The sequence below is a fragment of the Ranitomeya variabilis genome, chromosome 4, assembly GCF_051348905.1.
Source record: "Ranitomeya variabilis isolate aRanVar5 chromosome 4, aRanVar5.hap1, whole genome shotgun sequence".
Taxonomy (NCBI): domain Eukaryota; kingdom Metazoa; phylum Chordata; class Amphibia; order Anura; family Dendrobatidae; genus Ranitomeya; species Ranitomeya variabilis.
This window is the reverse complement of record NC_135235.1, coordinates 741,643,622-741,671,573: the sequence shown is the minus strand read 5'-3', so window position 1 is coordinate 741,671,573 and position 27,952 is coordinate 741,643,622. Positions and strand designations below refer to the sequence as shown.

General features: G+C 43.9%; 1 protein-coding gene across 4 annotated transcripts in view; it reads left to right on the top strand.

Moving 5' to 3' along the window:
- Window positions 1–27,952, top strand: part of LOC143768028 (uncharacterized) — a 263,897-nt gene that overhangs the window by 216,382 nt on the left and 19,563 nt on the right. For all 4 annotated transcript variants that reach the window (XM_077256678.1, XM_077256679.1, XM_077256675.1 and 1 more), the window contains exons 2-6: window positions 15,732–15,869; window positions 15,999–16,175; window positions 16,264–16,387; window positions 16,471–16,565; window positions 16,764–16,854. In XM_077256678.1, coding sequence (XP_077112793.1) covers window positions 15,792–15,869; window positions 15,999–16,175; window positions 16,264–16,387; window positions 16,471–16,565; window positions 16,764–16,854 — 565 coding nt within the window. In that variant the 5' untranslated portion in view covers window positions 15,732–15,791. The remainder of the gene's footprint in view (window positions 1–15,731; window positions 15,870–15,998; window positions 16,176–16,263; window positions 16,388–16,470; window positions 16,566–16,763; window positions 16,855–27,952) is intronic.

The window sequence follows — 27,952 nt, the reverse complement described above, 5'->3', positions numbered from 1 at the left end:
TTTTTATTTTTTTTATCACAGCAAATGGGGCAAGTGTCTGTATGGAGCATCTTATGGGGCCATAATCAAGGTTTGTGCAGCACTATATGGGGCAAATGTCTGTATGGAGCATCTTATGGGGCCATTATTAACCTTTATGCAGGATTATATGGGCATATTTTAATATGGAGCATCTTATGGGGCCCAACATAAACTTTATGGAGCATTATATGGGGCTCCTGATTCAATATGGATATTCAATAACACTTAACCTACTGATGTATGAATTAATTTTACTTTTATTGGTATCTATTTTTATTTTTGAAATTTACCGGTAGTTGCTGCATTTTCCACCCTAGGCTTATACTCAAGTCATTAAGTTTTCCCAGTTTTTTGTGGCAAAATTAGGGGGGTCGGCTTATACTCGAGTGTATACTGTAACTTAGAGTTCAGCTGTCCTGCCGGTTTCAGCTATGTCCCTTAAAGTCCGACTGCCTCAGTATTCCTGCTACCGGAATCTGCGCTAGCCAGGGAGGTAGCCAAATCAATGCTCTGATCCCCTGGTGTCACTCTCTTGTGGAAAGTGTGCAGGAGAGAAAAAGCACAAGTTGTTCTTTCCTTCTAAGTTTCCTCTCTCCAGGAGCTGTAGTAAATCTGACTACACGTCCCCTTCATACCTTCTGACACTCTATGTCCGTCTGTCTTCGTCTCTGTCCTCTGACAGAATCCTTCCTCCTCCACTGTCTCCTTCAGACTGCTGTCTGGCACTCATTCCCCCTCCAGCCAGAATATAAGGAAGTTCCCTTTAATCTGGGTTCAGAGCTCCCCTTTCTGGGCTGGAGTATGAACGTGTTGTGTGTATGTGATTACCTGGTGAAAGTTATCCTTCATCATTTCCAAGCGTGACATCACTCTCCCCGGGAGGAAAACAATGCCACTGTGATGACCAGGACTCTGGGGCGTCACACTTTATTGAACCACAAAACAGGCAGATAACACATAGATCAGTACCAGCACAATAACCAGGATGGTGCACATTGCAGAGTCTCGTCCTTCCGCTGACTCGCCAGGATAATGGCCGATGTGACTTCAGATCTTCCAGGGTCGCTACCCCACCTGTGGCACGCACACAGAGAGGAGGTAACGACAAGCGTAGGAAGATGACAGTCCATTGAGTCCATACAAGGTACAAGGCCAGTTGTTCAAATGATCACAACCTGGCTGCTCCACTGGTATCACTCTCCTGTGCTTCGCTCTCCCACACGCTCACTACAATCGGTTCGGCTTTCGGTATTATTTCTGTCTAGGAGCTGCAGCACTTTCTCGTGGCTGCACGGATCCTCATACGTTCTTCCTACCTCAGACTGCTCCAGTCTGCTCTCTGGCACTATCTGACTAACATTCCCTCCAAACCACAATATATCCCTATATGCAGGGGAGTCACCTAGAAATAGGATCACAAGCTCCCTCTTGTGGCTTGGAGTGTGAACATGTTGCATGTTTGTGTTACCTAGTGAGAGTTATCCTTCATCGCTTCCAAGCGTGACATCACTCACCCAGTGAGGAAAGCAATGCCACTGCGATGACCAGGACCCTGGGGCGTCACAAAAGCTCACACGCACAGAGGCACAACGATTACGGACGAGTAACCTGGGTGAGCAACCACAAACCGAGTAGACGGAAGTATCATCGACACCAAACCCAGGAACTACCAAAATTAAATAGCCGCCCCAGAACCAAAGAAAGGTGGACTAGAATGAACCATTACCTGACCAGGATGGAGGTGGAACTATCCTGTCATAGTAGTAGTAGAGCATAGGTATAACTCGTCAAACTCAATTTGACAGGTGGTCACGCCCCTATCAAAGTGTATCAAAGTGTGTAACCCCTCCACCCCTCCCTGTCACCCAGCTGTCCTCCTTGTCTGGCTGTCCCCTTTTGATATAGTTTAATTTGTTAATGCAGTGAATGTTATCCCAGTAATTGTTTTATATTAGTTGTTTATATGCTGTATTAAGAGTAGTCTTATTTGATAATCCGCTGATAGGGAGAGTGAGGCTGTGTTTCTACAGTATTATTTGGCTGTGAGCTTGAATGATTCTAGTACTATAATTGCTAACAGCTGCTAAGAGTTTCTGTGATGGAGATACAAACATTCCACTTGCTAGCAGCTGTTAAAATGTATCTGTACTGACCACTAACTAGACAGCCAGGCTTTCTGTGTTGGAGATACAAACATTCCACACAAGCAGTGTTAAATAGGCATCATACGGATACCGTAGTGAGTATAAAATGTATTAAATTGATTACTGATACGATTCCAACAAATTGATAATAAACTGCTATCAAAGTGACAGCAAAGTATATTAAATAGATAACAAACCAAAATCATAGTGTATCAAAGTGTATTATTTTATTTATAGTCCCAATAATATTTATTCTCTTTTATTGACATTTTCATAAACCTATAGTCCCAATAATATTTATTTGACCAGCAGATAATTAATTAAAATCGCATAAAGTGTGATAAATAGACATCATACGGATACTGTAGTGAGTATAAAATGTATTAAATTGATAACTGATACGATTCCAACAAATTGATAATAAACTGCTATCAAAGTGACAGCAAAGTATATTAAATAGATAACAAACCAAAATCATAGTGTATCAAAGTGTATTATTTTATTTATAGTCCCAATAATATTTATTCTTTTATTGACATTTTCATACGCCTATAGTCCCAATAATGTTTACTCTCTTTTATTTACATTTTCATACACCTATAGTCCCAATAATATTTATTTGACCAGCAGTTAATTAATTAAAATCACATAAAGTGTGATAAATAGACATCATACGGATATCGTAGTGAATCAAAATGTATTAAATTGATTACTGATACGGTTCCAACAAATTGATAACAAATTGTTATCAAAGTGACAGCAAAGCATATTAAATAGATAACACACCGAAATCATAGTGTATCAAAGTGTATTATTACACCTATTATTATATAGGTCCTTTTATTTATAGTACATGCATGTACTATTGGAAGCGTCTGCTTCATTCTGAAGAGCACCCGATCTGAGCATATGTGGCTGGCAGTATAATGACTGTTGATTAGCGTTTATTTATAGTTAAATAATGTTTTTCTCTTTTATTGACAATTTGATACACCTACAGTATTTATATAGGTAGGACCCTCTTTTATTGACAATCTGATACTATAAACAGTACTGATCTTTGTAAAATAAAGAACGAGAGAACTTTTTCGATAAAAGTAATAACGTTTATTGAACAAAATTATGGATCTCTACAATAAACACCATGTGTAGAAATTTGGTTCTAGAACTTGTTGGATTAGTGAATATAATAACGTTTGGCATATTTTATAACATACAGCTAATGATTCTTGCTTTTAACTTGTATGTAACTGGTTAATGTTACTAATACCCTCTAACATGGGGTCATGGTTCTGCATTTTCTGAAGAGTTGAGCTTCATCTCCATCTTTCTTTATTTCTACATTATTTTATCACATATTAATTTCACAGCTGTCTGTGCTGGCTATTTGCACACAGCCTTCTTGAATTCAATGTTTTGTAGATTTTTCTGTCATGGAAAAAACAAACAAAAGAAAAAAAAAAAACGTGTACAAAGTTAAAACATAATTAAAATAAAGAATAATGACCTAGCTGGTTGTTTGGGTGATATTGTAAAATCATTTATTGTTTCTACTACTTGGCAATTGTTACACTCAGTTATTCTTATTTATTTATTTTTGGGATTTTGTTAGTCATTACATTTATTCTTGCTCCCAAGATAGGGTTTTAGAGTCACCAAGTAACATAAATGTGCAGACTCCTGAATATTACAATTACAAAACATCCAAAGTTTGTTTCTCCACTTTTTGCAGATGATAAATCTTAATTTCTTTATAATTTGACTTTTAGTTATAGTTTGTTTCAGCTCTTTGCCGTTCTATGTATACCGTAAATTTTGCCTCCTTTCAGTGAATAATATAAGACAAATTATTTTTATTCAAAGACATCTAACTTATGTATACTTTTAAAGCTTTGTTACATTTCTATCCAGGCTACACCATGCTGTGTAACATAAATACATGTGGTCTTGTAGTATGGTTTTTTGGTTTCTCTGAACTGCCGCAAACAAAACATATAAGGTAGTACGGCACAAGATGTGAGCGTACCCGCAGCTCACTGAGCATTACCGCTGCACTCACTTCTCTTTGCGGCTTCTGAATGTACACTATTCTCACCCATGGAGAGTTTTCCTTTAAAAATATGAATATTATTGAATATAATGTTTTACTTATGTTACAGTATTTTATTTTCCTGGTGTTACTTTTGTTCATGTATTACTGGCTTCTTCTTCAGTTGTGATTCGTACCTTTTCTATATAAATATGGGTAAATGAATTGTCCATTATAGAACCATTTTGAAGCCATGTTTGTAGACCTTAAACATTTTGTATAACAGATGTGTTTCTCCTGATTTTTCTTGGTTAAGGGATCACTGATGTTTTTAATTTTTTAATAAACTTTGAATAAATAACTGGTCATACATAAGAAACCTTGCAATATATCTTTATAGAAATAATACATCTACACTCATGGCCACTTCTCCTCTACCTTTGCTTCCTGAACTCATCATTCACTGTGAAATAATGCAAAAATCCATCTTTGTGCTGATGGAGGCAGTCACACACAACACACAGAACACAGGCACAACAAACACACATAACACACACAACACATGCAACACACACAACAAACTCACAGAACACATACAACACACACAACAATCATACACACACAACACATGCAACACACACAACAAACATACACACAACATACAGAACACACACAACAATCATACAAACACAACATACAGAACACACACAACACATGCAACACACACAACAAACTCACAGAACACGTACAACACACACAACAATCATACACACACAACATAGAACACAGGCACAACAAACACACATAACATACAGAATACACACAACACATGCAACACAAAGATGGATTTTTGCATTATTTCACAAAGGTAGAGGAGAGGTGGCCATGAGTGTAGATGTATTATTTCTATAAAGATATATTGCAAGGTTTCTTATGTATGACCAGTTATTTATTTAAAGTTTATTAAAAACATCAGTGATGTTTTTAATAAACATCCCTTAACCAAGAAAAATCAGGAGAAACACATCTGTTATACAAAATGTTTAAGGTCTACAAACATGGCTTCAAAATGGTTCTATAATGGACAATTCATTTACCCATATTTATATAGAAAAGGTACGAATCACAACTGAAGAAGAAGCCAGTAATACATGAACAAAAGTAACACCAGGAAAATAAAATACTGTAACATACGTAAAACATTATATTCAATAATATTCGTATTTTTAAAGGAAAACTCTCCATGGGTGAGAATAGTGTACATTCAGAAGCCGCAAAGAGAAGTGAGTGCAGCGGTAATGCTCAGTGAGCTGCGGGTACGCTCACATCTTGTGCCGTACTACCTTATATGTTTTGTTTGCGGCAGTTCAGAGAAACCAAAAAACCATACTACAAGACCACATGTATTTATGTTACACAGCATGGTGTAGCCTGGATAGAAATGTAACAAAGCTTTAAAAGTATACATAAGTTAGATGTCTTTGAATAAAAATAATTTGTCTTATATTATTCACTGAAAGGAGGCAAAATTTACGGTATACATAGAACGGCAAAGAGCTGAAACAAACTATAACTAAAAGTCAAATTATAAAGAAATTAAGATTTATCATCTACAAAAAGTGGAGAAACAAACTTTGGATGTTTTGTAATTGTAATATTCAGGAGTCTGCACATTTATGTTACTTGGTGACTCTAAAACCCTATCTTGGGAGCAAGAATAAATGTAATGACTAACAAAATCCCAAAAATAAATAAATAAGAATAACTGAGTGTAACAATTGCCAAGTAGTAGAAACAATAAATGATTTTACAATATCACCCAAACAACCAGCTAGGTCATTATTCTTTATTTTAATTATGTTTTAACGTTGTACACGTTTTTTTTTTTTTTTGTTTGTTTGTTTTTTCCATGACAGAAAAATCTACAAAACATTGAATTCAAGAAGGCTGTGTGCAAATAGCCAGCACAGACAGCTGTGAAATTAATATGTGATAAAATAATGTAGAAATAAAGAAAGATGGAGATGAAGCTCAACTCTTCAGAAAATGCAGAACCATGACCCCATGTTAGAGGGTATTAGTAACATTAACCAGTTACATACAAGTTAAAAGCAAGAATCATTAGCTGTATGTTATAAAATATGCCAAACGTTATTATATTCACTAATCCAACAAGTTCTAGAACCAAATTTCTACACATGGTGTTTATTGTAGAGATCCATAATTTTGTTCAATAAACGTTATTACTTTTATCGAAAAAGTTCTCTCGTTCTTTATTTTACAAAGATCAGTACTGTTTATAGTATCAGATTGTCAATAAAAGAGGGTCCTACCTATATAAATACTGTAGGTGTATCAAATTGTCAATAAAAGAGAAAAACATTATTTAACTATAAATAAACGCTAATCAACAGTCATTATACTGCCAGCCACATATGCTCAGATCGGGTGCTCTTCAGAATGAAGCAGACGCTTCCAATAGTACATGCATGTACTATAAATAAAAGGACCTATATAATAATAGGTGTAATAATACACTTTGATACACTATGATTTCGGTGTGTTATCTATTTAATATGCTTTGCTGTCACTTTGATAACAATTTGTTATCAATTTGTTGGAACCGTATCAGTAATCAATTTAATACATTTTGATTCACTACGATATCCGTATGATGTCTATTTAACACACTTTATGTGATTTTAATTAATTAACTGCTGGTCAAATAAATATTATTGGGACTATAGGTGTATGAAAATGTAAATAAAAGAGAGTAAACATTATTGGGACTATAGGCGTATGAAAATGTCAATAAAAGAGAATAAATATTATTGGGACTATAAATAAAATAATACACTTTGATACACTATGATTTTGGTTTGTTATCTATTTAATATACTTTGCTGTCACTTTGATAGCAGTTTATTATCAATTTGTTGGAATCGTATCAGTTATCAATTTAATACATTTTATACTCACTACAGTATCCGTATGATGTCTATTTATCACACTTTATGCGATTTTAATTAATTATCTGCTGGTCAAATATTATTGGGACTATAGGTTTATGAAAATGTCAATAAAAGAGAATAAATATTATTGGGACTATAAATAAAATAATACACTTTGATACACTATGATTTTGGTTTGTTATCTATTTAATATACTTTGCTGTCACTTTGATAGCAGTTTATTATCAATTTGTTGGAATCGTATCAGTAATCAATTTAATACATTTTATACTCACTACGGTATCCGTATGATGCCTATTTAACACTGCTTGTGTGGAATGTTTGTATCTCCAACACAGAAAGCCTGGCTGTCTAGTTAGTGGTCAGTACAGATACATTTTAACAGCTGCTAGCAAGTGGAATGTTTGTATCTCCATCACAGAAACTCTTAGCAGCTGTTAGCAATTATAGTACTAGAATCATTCAAGCTCACCGCAGAATAATACTGTAGAAACACAGCCTCACTCTACCTATCAGCGGATTATCAAATAAGACTACTCTTAATACAGCATATAAACAACTAATATAAAACAATTACTGGGATAACATTCACTGCATTAACAAATTAAACTATATCAAAAGGGGACAGCCAGACAAGGAGGACAGCTGGGTGACAGGGAGGGGTGGAGGGGTTACACACTTTGATACACTTTGATAGGGGCGTGACCACCTGTCAAATTGAGTTTGACGAGTTATACCTATGCTCTACTACTCATAGGCATGACAGGTTGATAGTCGGACTTGTTGGGGCAAAAAATTCTCCAGAATATCCCATATCCTCTAGAAGTCTTGGAGGCGGTTGGGTGAGCAGCGAATAAGTGTGGAGGAGAGAAAAGGAGGTCTTGGGAGGATCGGAGATTACGTGAGGGAAGATATCGGGAGATTAGTTCAGAGATATATGGAGGAGACAGGTTATAGATGGCCTTGTAGGTCATTATTAGTAATTTGAACTGGATACACTGAGGGAATGGGAGACAGTGAAGAGATATGCAGAGGGGAGAAGTGGAGGAGTAGCGAGGAAAGAGATTAATTAGTTGGGCAGCAGAGTTAAGGATGGACTGGAGAGGTGCGAGGGTGTTAGCAGGTAGGCCACAGAAAAGGATGTGGCGGTAGTCAAAGTGGGAGATGAGGGCATACACAAGCATTTTAGTAGATTGAGGGTTGAGGAAAGGACAGATTCTGGAAATATTTTTAAGCTGGAGGCGACAGGAGGTGGAAAGAGCTTGGATGTGCAGTTTGAAGGACAGGGAAGAGTCAAGGGTTACTCCGAGGCAGCAGACTTCCGGTACAGGTGAAAGCGTGATGTCGTTAATTGTGATAGATAGGTCAGGTAAGGAAGATCTGTGAGATGGAGGAAAGATGATTATTCAGATTTGTCCATATTGAATTTGAGGAAGCAAGAGGAGAAGGAGGATATGGCTGATAGACACTCTGGGATTCTGGACAGCAGAGAGGTGACATCTGAGCCAGAGCGGTAGATCTGAGTGTCATCTGTTGTGAATTCTGCTCTTGGGTTCCCTCCAGTGGTTGTTGGTGGTATTGCAGTTGTCCCTGGGTTGCAATTCTGGTCAGGTGTCCCTGCTGATTGCAGGTCTGACTGGGGTATTTAAGGTTGCAGGATTCATTAGTCCTTGCCAGTTGTCCATTGTTCTTGGAGGTTTTGGATCTCTGTCTGGTTCCTCCTGCCCTGCTGCCAAATCAGCAAAGATAAGTGTCTGGTTTTTGTTTCTGCAGCACACATGCTGTGTGCTTACTATTCAGTGCTATTCATTTGTCTTGTCTTGTCCAGCTTAGACTGTGTCAGGATTTTTACAGTCAAGTTGGATTCTCAGGAGATGCAGATATACGCTCCATGTCTTTAGTTAGATGGTGGAATTTTTGTATTATCTGCTGTGGATATTTTTAGGGTTTTTATACTGACCGCTTAGTATTCTGTCCTATCCTTTCCTATTTAGCTAGAGTGGCCTCTTTTGCTAAATCCTGTTTCCTGCCTGCGTATGTCTTTCCTCTAATACAGTCAATATTCGTGGGGGGCTGCCTATCCTTTGGGGTTCTGCTCTGAGGCAAGATAGTATTCCCATTTCCATCTATAGGGGTATTTAGTCCTCCGGCTGTGTCGAGGTGTCTAGGATGTGTTAGGTACACCCCACGGCTACTTCTAGTTGCGGTGTCAGTTTAGGAATTGCGGTCAGTACAGGTTCCACCTACTCCTGAGAAAGTCTCATGCGGCTCCAAGGTCACCGGATCATAACAGTCATCAGCATAAAGGTGGTACTGGAATCCATGGGACTTTGAGTTGTCCCAGGCCAAGTGTATAGATTGAGAAGAATAGGGGTCTTAGAACAGAGCCTTGGGGGACTCCAACAGAGAGAGGGTGGGATGAGGTAGTGTGGGAGTGGGAGGTATGTGGTTGGAAAGGTGTGAGGAGATCCAAGATAGGGCGAGATCTTTGATGCCATATGAGGAGGGGTATACATAATAAAAACAAGTACAGTAATCTTAAACGGTACAAATCACGACTGGTACAGGAGGAGAGAGGACCCTGCCGGCGAGGGCTCACAATCTACAAGGGATGGGTGAGGATACAGTAGGCGAGGGTAGAGCTGGTCGTGCAGCGATTGTTGGATCGGTGGTTCCTGCAGGTTGTAGGCTTGCCAGAAGAGGTAGGTCTTCAGGTTCTTTTTTGAAGGTTTCCATGGTAGGCGAGCGTCTTATATGTTGGGATAGAGATTTCCAGAGTAAGGGTGATGCGCAGGAGAAATCTTGATTGTATTGTGGGAAGAGAAAATAAGAGGGGAGTATAGAAGGAGATCTTGTGAGGATCAGAGGTTGCGTGCAGGTAAGTACCCGGAGACAAGTTCACAGATGTATGGAGGACACAGGTGGTGGATGGCTTTGTGTGTCATGGTTAGGATTTTGAACTGGAGTCTTTGGGTAATGGGGAGCCAGTGCAGAGATTGACAGAGGGGAGAGGCTGAGGAATAGCTGGGGGACAGGTGGATTAGTCAGGCAGCAGAGTTTAGAGTAGATTAGAGGGGTGCGATAGTGTTAGAGGGGAGGCCACAGAGCAGAAGGTTGCAGTAGTCAAGGCGGGAGATGATGAGGGCATGGACTAGGGTTTTTGCAGATTCTCGGTTGAGGAATGTACGGATCCGTGAAATATTTTTGAGTTGAAGTCGGCAGGAAGCGGAAAAGGCTTGGAAATGTGGTTTGAAGGAGAGATCAGTGTCAAGGATTACCTCGAGGCAGCGAGCTTGTGGGACTGGGGAGAGTGAGCAGCCATGTATTTTAATGGATAGGTCTGTTGGGGGAGTCGAGTAAGATGGGAGAAAGATAATGAATTCTGTTTTGTCCATTTTAAGTTTTAGAAGTCTAGCGGAGAAGAAGGATGAAATGGCAGACAGACATTGTGGGATTCTTTTTAGTAGTGAGGTGAAATCTGGTCCACAGATGTAGATCTGTGTGTCATCAGCATAGAGGTGATACTGAAAGCCATGAGAATCTGTGAGCTGTCCGAGGCAGAAGGTGTAGGTGGAGAAGAGCAGAGGCCCCAGGACTAAACCTTGCAGGACCGACAGATAGGGGGCGAGGTGAGGAGGTGGTGTGCGAGTGGGAGACGCTGAATGTCCGGTCTGTTAGGTATGACTAGATCCAAGATAGGGCCAAGTAAATGATGCCAAGAGATGAGAAGGTCTGTAATAGGGAATGGTCCACTGTTTCAAAGGCAGAGGACAGGTCTAGGAGGAGGACGACAGAGTAGTATCACTTGGCTTTGGCGGTTAATAGGTCATTGGTGACTTTAGTTAGGGCAGTTTCAGTGGAGTGATGCAGCTGGAAGCCAGGTTGTAAGTGGTCAAAGAGGGAGCAAGAAGAGAGGTGGGAGGACAGTTCAAGATGGACGTTTTGTTCCAGCAGTTTTGAGGCATAGGGGAGAAGTGATATGGGGCAATAGCTAGATTCAGACGATGGGTCAAGAGAGGGCTTTTTGAGGATAGGTGTGAATGAGGCATGTTTAAAGCTTGAGGGGAAGACACCAGTTGTTATAGGTTGAAGAGATGGGTTAGGGTTGTGATGAAGACTGTGGTGAGGATTAGGATGAAGTGGGATGGAATCGGGTCAAGTGCACAGGTGGTGAGATGTGATCTTGAGAGTAGAGTGGATCTTCTGTAATGGAGAAGTTGGTTTTGGAGGAGGGCTGAGCAATTAGAAGAAAGGGCTCTGGGGGTTGTCGACCAAAACTGGTTCTGATGCTATCAATCTTCTGCTTGAAAAATGAGGCAAAGTCTTCGGCTGAGATGAGTGGAGAGGGAGGAGGTGCTGGGGGACGGAGGAGAGAATTGACAGTGAATAACTGTTTAGGGTTCTGAGACAGGGAGGATATGAGAGACGAGAAGTAGGTTTGTTTTGCTGCATCGAGTGTGGCCTTGAAAGTAGTGAGGGACTGTTTGAATGCGATGAAGTCATCGTTGGAGTGGGATCTTTTCCAACTCCGCTCAGCAACCCTGGTAGCCCGTCTCAGTTCTTTGGTAAGGCTCGTGTGCCAGGGCTGTCTGTTGATTTTTCGAGCTTTTTTATCTGTGAGAGGGGCGACCGATTCCAGAGCTACAGCTATTGTGTTGTTATATAGAGCAGCAGCGGCATCCGCATTGTGTAGGGAACTTATGTCTGTAAGAGGGAGGAAGGATTCGGACAGTGAGTGTAGATCGAGGTGTTTAAGATTTCTGCGAGCGTGTGCGAGTTTATGGAGTGGGGATTGTGGACAAGGAGTAGCAAAGAGAGAGAATGTGAGTAGGTTGTGGTCAGAAAGAGAGAGAGAGAGGTTAGAGGTTAGATAGGGAGCAGAGGCGGGTGTAGATGAGGTCCAATGTGTGGCCATCTTTGTGAGTTGCTGCAGAAGACCATTGATTGAGGCCGAAGGAGGAAATGAGAGATAGACGTTTAGTAGCAGCTGAGAGGGAAGTTTCAATGGGGATGTTGAAGTCACCCATGATGATAGTGGGGATGTCAGCGGAAAGGAAATGAAGTAGCCAGGTAGTGAAGTGGTCAAAGAAAGAAATGAAGAAATGGCTTGCCCTGGGGGGTGGTAAATGACAGCCGGTTGAAGGGGGAATAGATGCGCACAGAGTGCACCTCAAAGGAAGGGAGGGTAATAGAGGGTGGCAGTGGAATTTGGGCGAAGGAGCAGTTATCTGACAGGAGAAAACCAACTCCTCCACCATGTGTGCTGCTGGGGCGGGTGGTGTGTGAAAGGTGGAATCCACTGTATGAGAGTGCAGCAGGAGAAGCGGTGTCAGAGGGGTGAGCCAGGTTTCAGTGATAGCGAGGAAAGAAAGTTTGTTAGTAATAGATCATGGATGTAGGAAAGTTTGTTGCAGACAGAGCGAGTGTTCCATAGAGTTCCAGTTAGTAGGATTGGGGAAGCGGGGGCTGGGCGAATGGGTATAAGGTTAGAGAGGTTACGGAAAGCTGTGATAGAGCGTGGATGGGAGGTAGAAATGACTGTGGGAACGTGGTGAGGAGGACCAGGATTTGGAGCAATATCACCGGTAGTGAGGAGGAGCAGAGAGTGTTAGCAGGAGAAGGCATGAGGGGGCTGTCTGTGTTTGGATACAGAGAATTGTATGTTGAGGAACAGTTTTGAGGAGGAGGTGAGCTGGATGGATGGGGAGAATTGAAGAACAGATGAACCGTTCCTTACTAGGTGTAGGGATTAGGGGGGGTTAGCAGAAAGTGAAGGATTATAGGGGTGAGAGTGAAAACAAATAGAAACATTGTTTTCAGTGTATATTCAGTAAATGCACTCCATACTTGGCCGGGGCTCCTTTGACATCAATTACTGCATCCAAGCAGCATGGAAGCGATCAGCATGTGGCACTGCTGAGGTGTTACGGAAGCCCAGGTTGCTTTGATGGCAGCCTTCAGCTCGTCTGCATTGTTGGGTCTGGTGTTTCTCATCTTCCTCTTGACAATACCGCACAGATTCTCTATGGGGTTAAGGTCAGGCGCGTTTGCTGGCCAATCAAGCAAAGTGATACTATTGTTTTTAAGCGAGGTATTGGTACTTTTGTCAGTGTTGACAGGTGCCAAGTCATGCTGGAGAATGAGGCCATGTTCACACGTTGCGGATTTTTTGACGCTGCTGATGTGCAGCAGTTTTCCATGCGTTTAACAGTGGCATGTTAACCTATGGAAAACCAAATCCGCTGCGCACATGCTGCGGAAAAAAACACGCGGGAACTCAGCGTTGTTTTTTCCGCAGCATGTCAATTCTTTGTGTGGATCTGCAGCGTTTCTGCACCCATTGACTTGCATTGAGTCGGGCAGATCCGCAGCATGTAAAAAAAGATCTGCGGTTTAGCTGCGGGGGAAATGCTGCAGATCAGGAGGAGGGAAGAGTGCGGGCGGAGACTGTGCGTGTATGTGTGTGCGGGTGGGTCCGCGTGTTTGTGTGAGTGGGGTCTGTGCAGGGCTGTCCCGGGGTCTGTGCGGGGGGGTCTTTGTGTGTGTGTGTGTGTGTGTGTGTGTGTGCAGGCATCGTCCGACGGGAGTAAAAGTCCCATCGGGCTATGCCTGCTACAGTGACGGTGATTGACACATTAGCCAATGATGGGACACTAGTAGTCCCATCGTCCGGCTAATGTGTTGAATGTAAAAAAAACACATATAACATAGAACATACAGAAAATATTACATACAACATATGACATACAGAACATGTTACGTACAACAGTACATACAACATATGGCAGTACATACAACATGACATACAGAACACTTCATACAACATTACATACAACATATGACATACAGAACATACAACAGTACATACAACATACGACAGTTCATACAACATAACCTACAACACAACATATAGCACATACAACAGTACATACAACATATGACATACAGTACAGACAACAGTACATACAACATATGACATACAGCACATGCAACATACAACAGAACATACAACATATGACATACAGTACATGCAACATACAACAGTACATATGACATACAGTACATACAACATGCAACATATGATGTACATAACATACTACATACAACAGAACATACAACAATAAATACAACATACAACAGTACATACAACACATACATATATCTACAGTACAGTATATATACAGTACATCCAACATATGACATACAGAACATACTACATACAACAGTACATGCAACATACAGTATGACATACAGTACATGCAACACATACATATAGACATACAGTACATATACACAAAACATATAGTAGATACAACATAGAGTACATACTCACCATCACCTTGATCCCCGAAGCCATTGCTCACCTGTAAAAAATATTAAAATAATAAACTTTCACTACTATAGGATTAGTAGTTTTTCACTATTTGCAACGGATCCGTTTTTTCAAAAATTTGCCGGATCCTGCCTGCCTGAAAAAAACCTGATGTGTGAACGTAGCCTAACTATCCATATATCGATCTACATCTATCCATAGATATATCTATCCATACATATATCTATAGATAGATACATAGATCTATCCATATATCTATAGATCTATCTATATGTAGATCTATCTATATATCTATCTCATTCCTTCTATCTATCTATAGATGTGGGATAGATACAAGGAACGGGATAGATAGATAGCTAGATAGATAGATAGAAGGAATGAGAGAGATAGATAGATAGATAGATATGGGATAGATAGAAGGAATGAGATAGATATATCTCTCATTCCTTCATCTCATTCCTTCTATCTATCTATCTATCTATCTATCTATCTATCTATCTGTGTGTAATGGAGAGTGGGTTGGACAAATGTAAAAGAGGAGGTTGGACAAGAAATTACATCACAAATATTTTTTTTTGTTCAATAATACATCTTTATTTAGCTTTCAAAAACGCATCAAAAACCGCATAAAAAAACACATCAAAAATGTACCTGCGTTTTCTGCCAAGAGATGCAGATTCAGTGCAGAAAAATCCACAGGCAAATCTGCAACGTGTGCACATACCCTGAAATTTCCATCTCCAAAAAGCTTGTCGGCAGAGGGAAGCATGAAGTGCTCTAAAATTTCCTGGTAGATTGCTGCACTGACTTTGGTCTTGATAAACCACAGTGGACCTACACCAGCAGATGACATAGCTCCGCAAACCATCACTGATTGTGGATACTTCACTCTAGACCTCAAGCAGCTTGGATTGTGCACCTCTCCACTCTTCCTCCAGACTCTGGTACCTTGATTTCCAAGGTCTAGTGTGAAGTATCCACAACCAATGATGGTTTCAGTCCCAAAAAACATATGATTCCTACAGCCAATAAGTTGCCTAAGCAGTGGCCAACTTAGCTAGTGATTGGGAGCATGGAAGAGATGTCGTGGTCAGCAATTCAACTTGTGTTCCGGTCTGTACAAGACTAGAGAATACAATATCTACATATTCTTTCTCCTGGTATGCCTCCCCTTGTTGTCATTCTTTATGATGTTACATTGGCTCATTTTCTTCCTATTCATTTCCCTACAGTGTCAGATCTTCTCAGTGGACATCTTGTATATTGAGAGAATTTTTCTGAATTAATCAAGGATGGATATGGACAGAGACAAGATGGCGGAGAGGATATTACACCTCACCCTAGAGATCCTCTTCCGGCTTACTGGAGAGGTGAGAGATTCTGATGACGTCACATTACATCATTCTTATCTTTGGGAATAACAGATGGACAGAACTGGAGAGGTGAGGACTCTGGAAATGTCTGTAGTGAGATTTATTAATGTGTCTCTCCATTACCAGGATTACACAGTGGTGAAGAAGACCTCTAGTGAGAGCTGTCAGGACCCTGTGTCTGAGGGATGGGGAAGACCCCTGAGCCCAATCACAAGGCCTCCACCTCACCTAATACATAAGGACATCAATGACCAGAAGATCCTAGAACTCACCTACAAGATGATTGAGCTGCTGACTGGAGAGGTGACACTGCTGGGAATGGGAATGCTGGGACATTATACAGTAACTCTATGAAGGGATCGGGGGATGACAGTATCATTGTTTGTGTCAGGTTCCTATAAGGTGTCAGGATGTCTCCATCTATTTCTCCTTGGAGGAGTGGGAGTATTTAGAAGGACACAAAGATCTGTACAAGGATGTCATGATGGAGGTTCCCCAGCCCCTGACATCACCAGGTAATAGACAGGACTAATTACACACGGCCTATAATTATCTGTATGTAAAGAATGAATTCAGTCCCTGTATGTGTTTCCTCCAGATCTATCCAGTAAGAAGACAACACCAGAGAGATATCCTCATCCTCTTCTTCCACAGGACTGTAAACAAGATCTCTGTGTTCCTCAGGATCATCAGGTAGATGGAGAGAAGGAGTCATGAGATCTCCCCTATGATGTGTAGATGGCTGTGAAGGTCTTGTGCTCAGTCTTGTTTTATCCACCAGTATTATATGTTTTATGCTTGTGTAATGAGAATGGTGGAGATGGCAGGATTAGAGCTCTTCATTGATGTGACTTCTCCATCTGTCGGTGACATTTACAACATTTGTTTCAGGGTAAAGATCTGACCTATATTAATACTACAGAGATATGTGTGAGGGGTGATGAGGTGTGTAAAGAGGAGATTCCAACATATGGCTATCCAGGTGAGTAGTGACCACTAAATACAGAGAAGTCACAGATTCTTCTCAGTGACCGGCTGTGGCTGCTTTATCAGTCGTGTAGTTCGGCTGTATCACAATTGTGTGATCACCATTTTGCCTCTAGAATAGAACATTCTCCTCCATCTGAAAATGTTCAAATGATTTTGTGAAAGCCCTTTTCTATTGAACTTACAACCTGGAGGATACACCTACCCCCTGGGATTAGTGTGGCACCCCAGGAGTTCAGGTACCACAGTAGTGCTGCCTTCCTCTCGGAGAAGGTAGTGCTGTGCCTGGAAACGAGAAGGATTTCTTTGGCAGGTAAACCACGCACACAACACCTTCTGAATCCAGGCCAGGAGGGGGAGTTCTAAACCCGGTTTCAGTGCAGCTTCCCTGAATAAAGATCCTGGTCTGGAGGAGGAGTCAGTTTAGTCTGGAGCAGACAGTGAAGGGAAAGGAGCAGAGGAGAGATCAAGGGCTAGAGGAGGCTGTGAGTGGGCCTCCTTAAGCCAGAGCGCAGAAACTGGGTACCGGGAGCCCGAGGCGAGGCTGTGGGGAGCTGCAAGCCCCATAGCAAACCCGGAGGGCATAGCACTATGCGTCAGTTGCCCACACCACACCTGTTGTACCGCAGCATTCTGGAGCCTGGAGTCACCATGCAGAGACCCCAGAAGGAATGGTTCAAGCTGCCTTCCATACAGGTACTGTCCCAGGACAGGGAAGAACGAGGACCTTGTGATGACACTTCAGGTAGCAAGGGACTAATAGTGAGTGCAAAGTGGAAGGCTCCCAACCTGACCTGCCAAGGCGACTTCCACTTGTTTCCGGGCTGCCTGGACTCCTTCTGTACCTGTTGCCGGTACCCTGGACTGAGGCTGAATATCATCTCAGTAAACCAGGTAAAGACTGCAACCCTGTGTCCTTAATTTATTGGCAACCCCCCATTTTTGCCATATACCTGAGCCCTGGGGACCCCGCTTCACCTGTGGGAAGCATCACCATCTAGCTGCCATACCATCAGCCCAGAGGACCCCTTTAAGCGGCGTCGGTCCCCACTGACCGAACACCACAGGTGACGTCCAGACAAACTTTATTCAAAAACCCCTTTAAAGACCGTTCCCCTTTAATTGGGCACCCAGGGCACGGACCGGGTCGCAGCCACCGTGACATCCCCTTTAAGACCGGACCTGGTACCGAGTACCCCAGGCCCTGGCGGACGACCCATTAGAAGATTCTGATCTTTACCTGTCCAGATCTGTAAAATCCAAATAACAGTGCACGTAGAATGTGCTGACAAGTTAGAAAATCACTTGAAAAAAATATTATGATGGGCCTGTAAGAGAAAGCGGAGGGTAATGATGCTGTTGGCTTCCTAGAATCCCGATTAGGGATGAGCGAATGTGCTCTATGATACTTGGATATCACTTGATTATCTGGGTGCTCGGATGTGCTCGTTACTCGGTGAGCATTATCCGGTGCTCACTTTCAAAATTGAATCCCCCCCCCCCGCATGTATAGCGCTTGTTACACAGCCAAAAAGCATGCGGGGATTGTCTGTGGGTCACTGTAATGCTATAGCCATCTTAGTAGTGGCATTACTCTCATTCCTGGCTGTGTGACATCAGCAGGGGGTTGTTAAAATGGTAGGCGGCGTCAGTTTCGGCCCACTGATGCCATTGCAGAGCTCTGTGACAGTTGTTATTGGAGGAGAGAGTGCTTGTCCAGGCGTGTGTGTGCGCAGTACAACGTCTCAGAGTCCTGTAGTGTAGATACTGGTGCTGAAGCTGAACCATCATACTAACAGCCCTTCTAATCTTGTGCATCTGATACAAAGATGCAATCTGCTTTTAGCCTAGGGAGGAAGGGAGAGTTGCAGGAGCAGGGAGAGTGGCTGAATACAGTCTGTAGGCAGTGATTAGGGCAGGGGTGGGGAACATCGTGCGGCCCGCTGGCAGGTCCCCGGAGTCAACAAGGCTCGGGCGGCAGCCATATCCTGCCAGCTGCTGGCCCCTTAACCCTCAAGTGCACAGTATTCAGCGTTCATTACAGAACGCTGCCTGCATATGAATGATGTCATTGGGGTGGGCGGGGTTAGTGCCCAATGCACTCCCGTCCTCCTGTTCCGGAAGAGGAGCTGCTGCTACAGAGTTCAGAGTGATCTGTGTCTGCAGCTCTGTACTTTTCTGCTGGTGAGCTCTGCCCCTAAGCTGTGTGCCCCCCAGTTATTTGCCCCAATATGATCTTTGTGCCCCCCAACTCTATGACCCCCCTCTGATCTGCGTCTCCAGCTATGGGCTCCCCTGTGATCTCTGTGCCCCAAAGCTATATATCCCCAGTGATTTCTGTGACCCCCTCCCAGCTATGTGCCCCTCCTTCTATGATCTTTGTGCCACCCCCCGGTGATCTGTTCCCCCTGTGATCTCTCTGCTCCCCCAGCTATATTCCCCCCCTGTGATCTGTGCCACCCCTGTGATCTATGTCATTCCTGTGTCCCCCTTCTTTGAACCCCCTGTGGTATTTGTGCACCCATGTGTTCCATGTGCCCCCTGTGATATCTGTCCCCTCCAGCTATGTGCCCCCCCCACCCCGTGAACTCTGTGCCACCCTGTTTTCTTCATGCCACCCCCCTGGTGATCTGTGTCCCTTTCGTGATCCATGTGCCTGCCAGGTGATGTCTGTCCCTTCCAGTGCTATATATCCCCCTTCCCCCAGTGCTGTATATCTCCCCCAGGGCTGTATGTGCCCTCAAATGATATGTATATTCCCCAGGGCTGTATGTGCCCTCAAATGATATGTATATTCCCCAGTGCTGCATTTACCCCAGACGTACTGTATATCCCCCCCACCTGTGATGTATATAGCCCCCAGTGATGTATGTGCCACCAGTGATGTATATTCCCCCTAGGGACATATATACCCCCAGTGCTGTCTGTGCTTCCTAGTAATGTATATAGCCCTTCAGTGTTGTCTATTCCCCCCGGGCCTCCCCAGTGATGAATATGTCCCAGCATCTCCTGTGATGTGTATGCCCCCCCAGCCCCTCCTGTAATTTTATATGTGATATATAGCACTCCAAAAAAGCGTTAAAAAATGTTTCCGGATGCAATTGGTCATCCATACAGGGAAAGGTCCTTGGTGGACAGCAAAGATGGTGGAATCACGTCAGACTCCCGAGGGAGTGACCGGAAATTTGGGACTAGAAATTTCGGGGCCCTATACTGGCAAAATTTTCGGGGCCCGCCTGGAGACTCCACCCAGGCTCCACCCCTCGAACTGTCCACAGTCCCACCTCTCTCTCTCTTGGAAAAACTCCACTTCTCACCTTCACCTATCGCACATTAACAGTTCCCATAACTAGATCACACATATAGCCAGCAGCTTTTGTTTTGGCAAAAAGATTTTTTAAGCTGCCACCATAACACTGTAGACACTTTTGGCCGGGCCCCACTCTGCTGTAACCTATTAAATATTTGTTAAAATATGCAATACAATTTAGGTATTTTTATTTATTTTTCAATTTTTAAAATGACCAATAATATCACTTACAACGAACAAATACCGCTACACCATGTCCAGACCACATATTACCACCACAGTGATCGAATAATATCACAAACAAGGGACAAATACCATCGCATCATGTCCAAATCACATTTTACCACCACATAGTGGTCAATAATGCCACATACAGGGAACAAATGCCACCACACCATGACCAGACCACATATTGCCACCAGTGACCGAATAATATCACATACAAGGAACAAATCCCACCGCACCATGACCAGACCACATATTACCACCACATAGTGACTGAATACTACAATACTGATCAGTAATAAAAAAAAAATAATACAATACTATCACCATAAGTGCCATTATACACAGGAGATTTGTACTTAGTATGCAGTGTCTGTGTACAGGTAATACAGTGATCACTGGTGGTATTATACACAGGAGCTCTGTATATAGTATAGTGTCAGTGTATAGGTAAGGCCAGTTTCACACTAGCGTTTTGAGGAGCTGCGGAGGGCTGCGGACTTCCTCCGTGAAGCCCCGCCCTCGGCCGCTTGCTCCACCTACTTCTGCATGCGGCCTGCGTACCTATCTTTAACATTAGGTACGCAGGTCGTGCCGCTGTATGCGGATGCTTCCGCATGCGTTGTTTTGACAATGCGGAGAAAAAAAATTGCTACAAGCTGTGTTCTACGCTGGTCGCCGCATCGTTAAAATGACGCATGCGGAAGCATCCGCATACAGCGGCACGACCTGCGTACCTAATGTTAAAGATAGGTACGCTGGCCACATGCTGGCCGCATGCAGAAGTAGGCGGAGCTAGCGGCGGAGGTGCGGCCGAGGGCGGGGCTTCACTGAGGAAGTCCGCAACGCTAATGTGAAACCGGCCTAACACACTGACTCACCAGTGACGTCTCTAGGTGAAGTCCTTCATCTTTGTTTTTCATCTTTCATCCAGCACAGCCTGGGCTCGTCCCTGCAGGAAATTACACAGTTATCTCAAGCTCCGCTTGCAGAACACATTAATTAATTTTTCCCAACTTCTACATTACACCACATGAAGAAAAAAAGACTACATAGTATAACTCTACACAGTAACAGGACCGCCCCCCCCCCCATTTAAAGCAGTATACTCAAAAAATAAATACATCACTGCAGTAATAATATCCCTTAATTAGCCCCTATGGTAATAATATTCCCCATCCTGGCCCCTGTGTGTCTCATTCCTGGCTTCAGCCATATGTTCTCCCATGCTACCCTCATGAGTATCCACTCTGCCCCATATGATCTCCCCATCCTGCCCCATCTGTCTCCAATCATGCCCCCATGTCTTTCATCCTGCCCAGTGTCTCCAATCATTCCTTGCATCTCCATTCTGCCCCCTATGTCTCCAGTCATGCCCCCATGTCTGCAATCCTGCCCTTCGTCTCCAATCATGCTCCGTGTATCCAATCCTGCCCCATCTGTCTCCAATCCTGCTCCGTGTCTCCAGTCATGCTCCCAGTGTCTCCAGTCATGCTCCCAGTGTCTCCAGTCATGCCCCCAGTGTCTCCAGTCATGCCCTGTATCTCGCATTCTGCCCCCATGTCCACCATTCTGCCCCCATGTCCACCATTCTGCCCCATGTCCACTATTCTGCCCCCATGATCAGCGTTCTTCCCCCGTGTCCAGCATTCTGCCCCCCCTCCCGTGTCCAGCATTCTGCCCCCCCTCCCGTGTCCAGCATTCTGCCCCCCCTCCCGTGTCCAGCATTCTGCCCCCCCTCCCGTGTCCAGCATTCTGCCCCCCCTCCCGTGTCCAGCATTCTGCCCCCCCTCCCGTGTCCAGCATTCTGCCCCCCCTCCCGTGTCCACCATTCTGTCCCCATGTCTCAGTCTTCCCCGGGCCCCCCGGATCGCCACTCTCAATAAAAAAAAAAGTTCTTCTTACCTGGCCGTGCTCCTGCGGCGGGCGAAGCTCCCTCCATGCAGCTGAAGCGCGCACTCGCCGGCGACTGACAATGATGTCAGGCGCCGGCAACGTGCGTGCTGTGGCTGACGTCAGCTCCCAGCCTCCCGCACGTCAATAGTGTAAAAACTGCCGCAGCGCCGGTAAGGGCCTGGTTTAGCCTGCCGGTAGGGGCCCAGTGAGCAGATGAGACGTGGCCCGATGCGGGCCCCCTCTGCCCACCGGGCCCCATACGCCAGTCAGGGCAGTAATGCCCTGATGGCAGCTGTTATGAGCTGGTGGTTTAGGAGCAACATGGGGCGTGCTCTGGAGGAGGTGGTACCTGTACTGACCGCAGTTCCTGAGCTTAACACAATACTAGAAGTAGCCGTGGGATGTTCCTGTCACTCCCTAGACACCTCGTTACAGCCAGAGGACTAACTACCCCTAAAGATAGAAACAGGAAAGCTATCTTGCCCTCAGAGAAAATCCCCAAAGGATAGAACAGCCCCCCACAAATATTGACTGTGAGTGGAGAGGGAAATGACATACGCAGAATGAAACCAGGATGTAGCAAAGGAGGCCAGTCTAGCTAGATAGATAGAACAGGACAGAATACTGTGCGGTCAGTATTAAAAAGTAGAAAAATCCACCACAGAGTTTACAAAAATCTCCACACCTGACTAAAGGTGTGGAGGGTAAATCTGCTTCCCAGAGCTTCCAGCTTAACTGAATAAATCCATACTGACAAGCTGGACTAGAAAAAACATAGAAAGTGCAGAAATATTAAGTCCACAACAAGTGGACTGCAAAAGAACAAAGCAAGGACTTAACTTTGCTGAACTGGTCAGAATATCAGGGAAATCCAAGCAGAGATGTGAATCCAACCAGGAACCATTGACAACTGGCACAGGCTGAAGGATAGAACCAGGCTAAATAGCCAAGCCAGAAAGACAATCAGTGGAAGCAGCTGCTAACTACTAAATCCAAGGAGCAGCAGTACCACTTACAACCACCGGAGGGAGCCCAAGAGCGGAATTCACAACAGTACCCCCCCTTGAGGAGGGGTCACCGAACCCTCACCAGAGCCCCCAGGCCGATCAGGACGAGCCAAGTGAAAAGCATGAACCAAATCGGCGGCATGGACATCGGAGGCAACAACCCAAGAATTATCCTCCTGGCCATAACCTTTCCACTTGACAAGATACTGAAGCCTCCGCCTCGAAAAACGAGAATCCAAAATTTTCTCCACCACATATTCCAACTCCCCATCAACCAACACCGGGGCAGGAGGATCAACAGAGGGAACAACGGGCACCACATATCTCCGCAACAACGATCTATGGAAAACATTATGGATGGCAAAAGAGGCTGGAAGGGCCAAACGAAAAGATACCGGATTGATAATCTCAGAAATCTTATAAGGACCAATAAACCGAGGCTTGAACTTAGGGGAAGAAACCTTCATAGGAACATGACGAGAAGATAACCAGACTAAATCCCCCACCCGAAGCCGGGGACCAACACACCGACGGCGGTTAGCAAAACGTTGAGCCTTTTCCTGAGACAACGTCAAATTGTCTACCACATGAGTCCAAATCTGCTGTAACCTGTCCATTACAGAATCCACACCAGGACAATCAGAAGGCTCAACCTGCCCCGAAGAAAAACGAGGATGAAAACCAAAATTACAAAAGAAAGGCGAAACCAAAGTAGCCGAACTAGCCCGATTATTAAGGGCAAACTCGGCCAACGGCAAGAAGGCCACCCAATCATCCTGGTCAGCAGACACAAAGCATCTCAAATAGGTTTCCAAGGTCTGATTAGTTCGCTCAGTTTGGCCATTTGTCTGAGGATGAAACGCCGAAGAAAAAGACAAATCAATGCCCATCCTAGCACAAAAGGCCCGCCAAAACCTAGAAACAAACTGGGAACCTCTGTCAGACACAATATTCTCCGGAATGCCATGCAAACGAACCACATGCTGAAAAAACAATGGAACCAAATCAGAGGAGGAAGGCAATTTAGGCAAAGGTACCAAATGGACCATTTTAGAGAACCGGTCACAAACCACCCAGATAACAGACATCTTCTGGGAAACAGGAAGATCCGAAAAAAAATCCATGGAAATATGCGTCCAGGGCCTCTCAGGGACCGGCAAAGGCAAAAGCAACCCACTAGCGCGGGAACAGCAAGGCTTGGCCCGGGCACAAGTCCCACAGGACTGCACAAAAGAACGCACATCCCGCGACAAGGAAGGCCACCAAAAGGACCTAGCAACCAAATCTCTGGTACCAAAAATCCCAGGATGACCAGCCAACACAGAACAATGAACCTCAGAAATAACCTTACTTGTCCATCTATCAGGAACAAACAGCTTCCCCACAGGACAGCGGTCAGGTTTATCAGCCTGAAATTCCTGAAGCACCCGCCGTAAATCAGGGGAGATGGCAGAAAGAATCACCCCTTCCTTAAGAATGCCAACCGGCTCAAGGACTCCAGGAGAATCAGGCAAAAAACTCCTAGAGAGGGCATCAGCCTTAACATTCTTAGATCCCGGAAGATACGAGACCACAAAATCAAAACGGGAGAAAAACAGGGACCATCGAGCCTGTCTAGGGTTCAGCCGCTTGGCCGACTCGAGGTAAATCAGATTCTTATGATCGGTCAAGACCACAACGCGGTGCTTGGCTCCCTCAAGCCAATGTCGCCACTCCTCAAATGCTCACTTCATAGCCAACAACTCCCGATTGCCGACATCATAATTGCGCTCCGCAGGCGAAAACTTTCTGGATAAAAAGGCACACGGTTTCATCAAAGAACCATCAGAACTCCTCTGAGACAAAACGGCCCCTGCCCCAATCTCAGAAGCGTCAACCTCAACCTGAAAAGGAAGAGAAACATCCGGCTGACGCAACACAGGGGCAGAAGTAAATCGGCGTTTAAGCTCCTGAAAGGCCTCAACAGCCGCAGAGGACCAATTCGTCACATCAGCGCCTTTCTTCGTCAAATCGGTCAGGGGCTTAACCACACTGGAAAAGTTGGCAATGAAACGGCGATAAAAATTAGCAAAGCCCAAAAATTTCTGAAGGCTCTTCACCGATGTGGGTTGAATCCAGTCATGAATGGCTTGGACCTTAACAGGATCCATTTCTATAGACGAGGGAGAAAAAATAAAACCCAAAAAAGAGACCTTCTGAACTCCAAATAGGCACTTAGACCCCTTCACAAATAAAGCATTATCACGAAGGATCTGGAATACCATCCTGACCTGCTTCACATGAGACTCCCAATCATCGGAAAAAATCAAAATATCATCCAAATACACAATCATGAATTTATCAAGATAATTGCGGAAAATATCATGCATGAAGGACTGAAATACAGAAGGAGCATTAGAAAGCCGGAAAGGCATCACAAGGTATTCAAAATGGCCTTCGGGCGTATTAAATGCAGTTTTCCATTCGTCACCCTGTTTAATGCGAACAAGATTATATGCCCCTCGAAGGTCAATCTTAGTAAACCAACTAGCCCCCTTTATCCGAGCAAACAAATCTGAAAGTAAAGGTAAAGGGTATTGGAATTTGACCGTGATCTTATTAAGAAGGCGATAATCAATACAGGATCTCAAGGAGCCATCCTTCTTGGCAACAAAAAAGAATCCCGCTCCCAATGGTGAGGAAGACGGCCGAATATGCCCCTTCTCCAAAGACTCCTTAACATAACTCCGCATGGCGGCATGCTCTGGCACAGACAGATTGAAAAGTCAGCCCTTAGGGAACTTACAGCCAGGAATCAAGTTAATAGCACAATCACAGTCCCTATGTGGAGGAAGGGAACTGGACTTGGGCTCATCAAATACATCCTGGAAATACGACAAAAACTCAGGAACTTCAGAAGAGGGGGGAAGAGGAAATTGACATAAAGGAACGTCACTATGTACCCCTTGACAACCCCAACAAGTCACAGACATAGATTTCCAATCCAGCACCGGATTATGTCCCTGTAACCATGGAAAACCCAGTACAACAACATCATGCAAATTATGCAACACCAGAAAACGGCAATCTTCCTGATGTGCTGGAGCCATGCACATGGTCAGCTGAGTCCAATACTGTGGTTTATCCTTGGCCAACGGTGTAGCATCAATGCCCCTCAAAGGAATAGGGCTCTGCAAAGGCTGCAAGGAAAAACCACAGCGCCTGGCGAATTCCAAGTCCATCAAGTTCAGGGCAGCGCCTGAATCCACAAATGCCATGACAGAAAAGGACGATAATGAGCAAATCAAGGTCACAGATAAGAGAAATTTAGGCTGTACAGTACTGATAGTAACCGACCTAGCGACCCTCTTAGTATGCTTAGGGCAATCAGAAATAACATGAGCAGAATCACCACAGTAAAAACACAGCCTATTCTGGCGTCTGAATTCCTGCCGTTCTGTTCTAGTCAAAATCCTATCACATTGCATAGGCTCAGGACTCTGCTCAGAGGATACTGCCATATGGTGCACAACTTTGCGCTCGTGCAGGCGCCGATCAATCTGAATGGCTAGAGACATAGATTCGCTCAAACCAGCAGGCGAGGGGAACCCCACCATAACATCTTTAAGGGCTTCAGAAAGACCCTTTCTGAAAATTGCTGCCAGAGCCTCCTCATTCCATTTAGTGAGCACAGACCATTTTCTAAATTTCTGGCAGTATACTTCTGCCGCTTCCTGACCCTGACACAGGGACAACAAGGTCTTTTCTGCATGATCCACAGAATTAGGTTCGTCATACAATAATCCGAGCGCTTGAAAAAATGCGTCTACATTAAGCAACGCCGGATCCCCTGATTCAAGGGAGAATGCCCAGTCCTGAGTGTCACCACGCAGCAGAGAGATGACAATTTTAACCTGCTGAATGGAATCACCAGAGGAACGGGGTTTCAAGGCAAAAAACAATTTGCAGTTATTTTTAAAGTTCAAAAACTTGGATCTGTCCCCAAAAAACAAATCAGGGGTTGGAATTCTAGGCTCTAAAGCCGGAGTCTGGACAACATAATCTTGGATACTCTGTACTCTTGCAGCAAGTTGATCCACACGAGAAAACAAACCCTGAACATCCATGCCAGCGCCAAAATCCTGAACCACCCAGAGATTAAGAGGAAAAAAAAGACAAAACAGACTGCAGAAAAAAAAATGGCTCAGAACTTCCTTTTCCTTCTTTTGAGATGCATTTAATTCATTTTTGGCCAGTTGTACTGTTATGAGCTGGTGGTTTAGGAGCAACATGGGACGTGCTCTGGAGGAGGTGGTACCTGTACTGACCGCAGTTCCTGAGCTTAACACAACACTAGAAGTAGCCGTGGGATGTTCCTGTCACTCCCTAGACACCTCGTCACAGCCGGAGGACTAACTACCCCTAAAGATAGAAACAGGAAAGCTATCTTGCCTCAGAGAAAATCCCCAAAGGATAGAACAGCCCCCCACAAATATTGACTGTGAGTGGAGAGGGAAATGACATACGCAGAATGAAACCAGGATTTAGCAAAGGAGGCCAGTCTAGCTAGATAGATAGAACAGGACAGAATACTGTGCGGTCAGTATTAAAAAGTAGAAAAATCCACCACAGAGGTTACAAAAATCTTCACACCTGACTAAAGGTGTGGAGGGTAA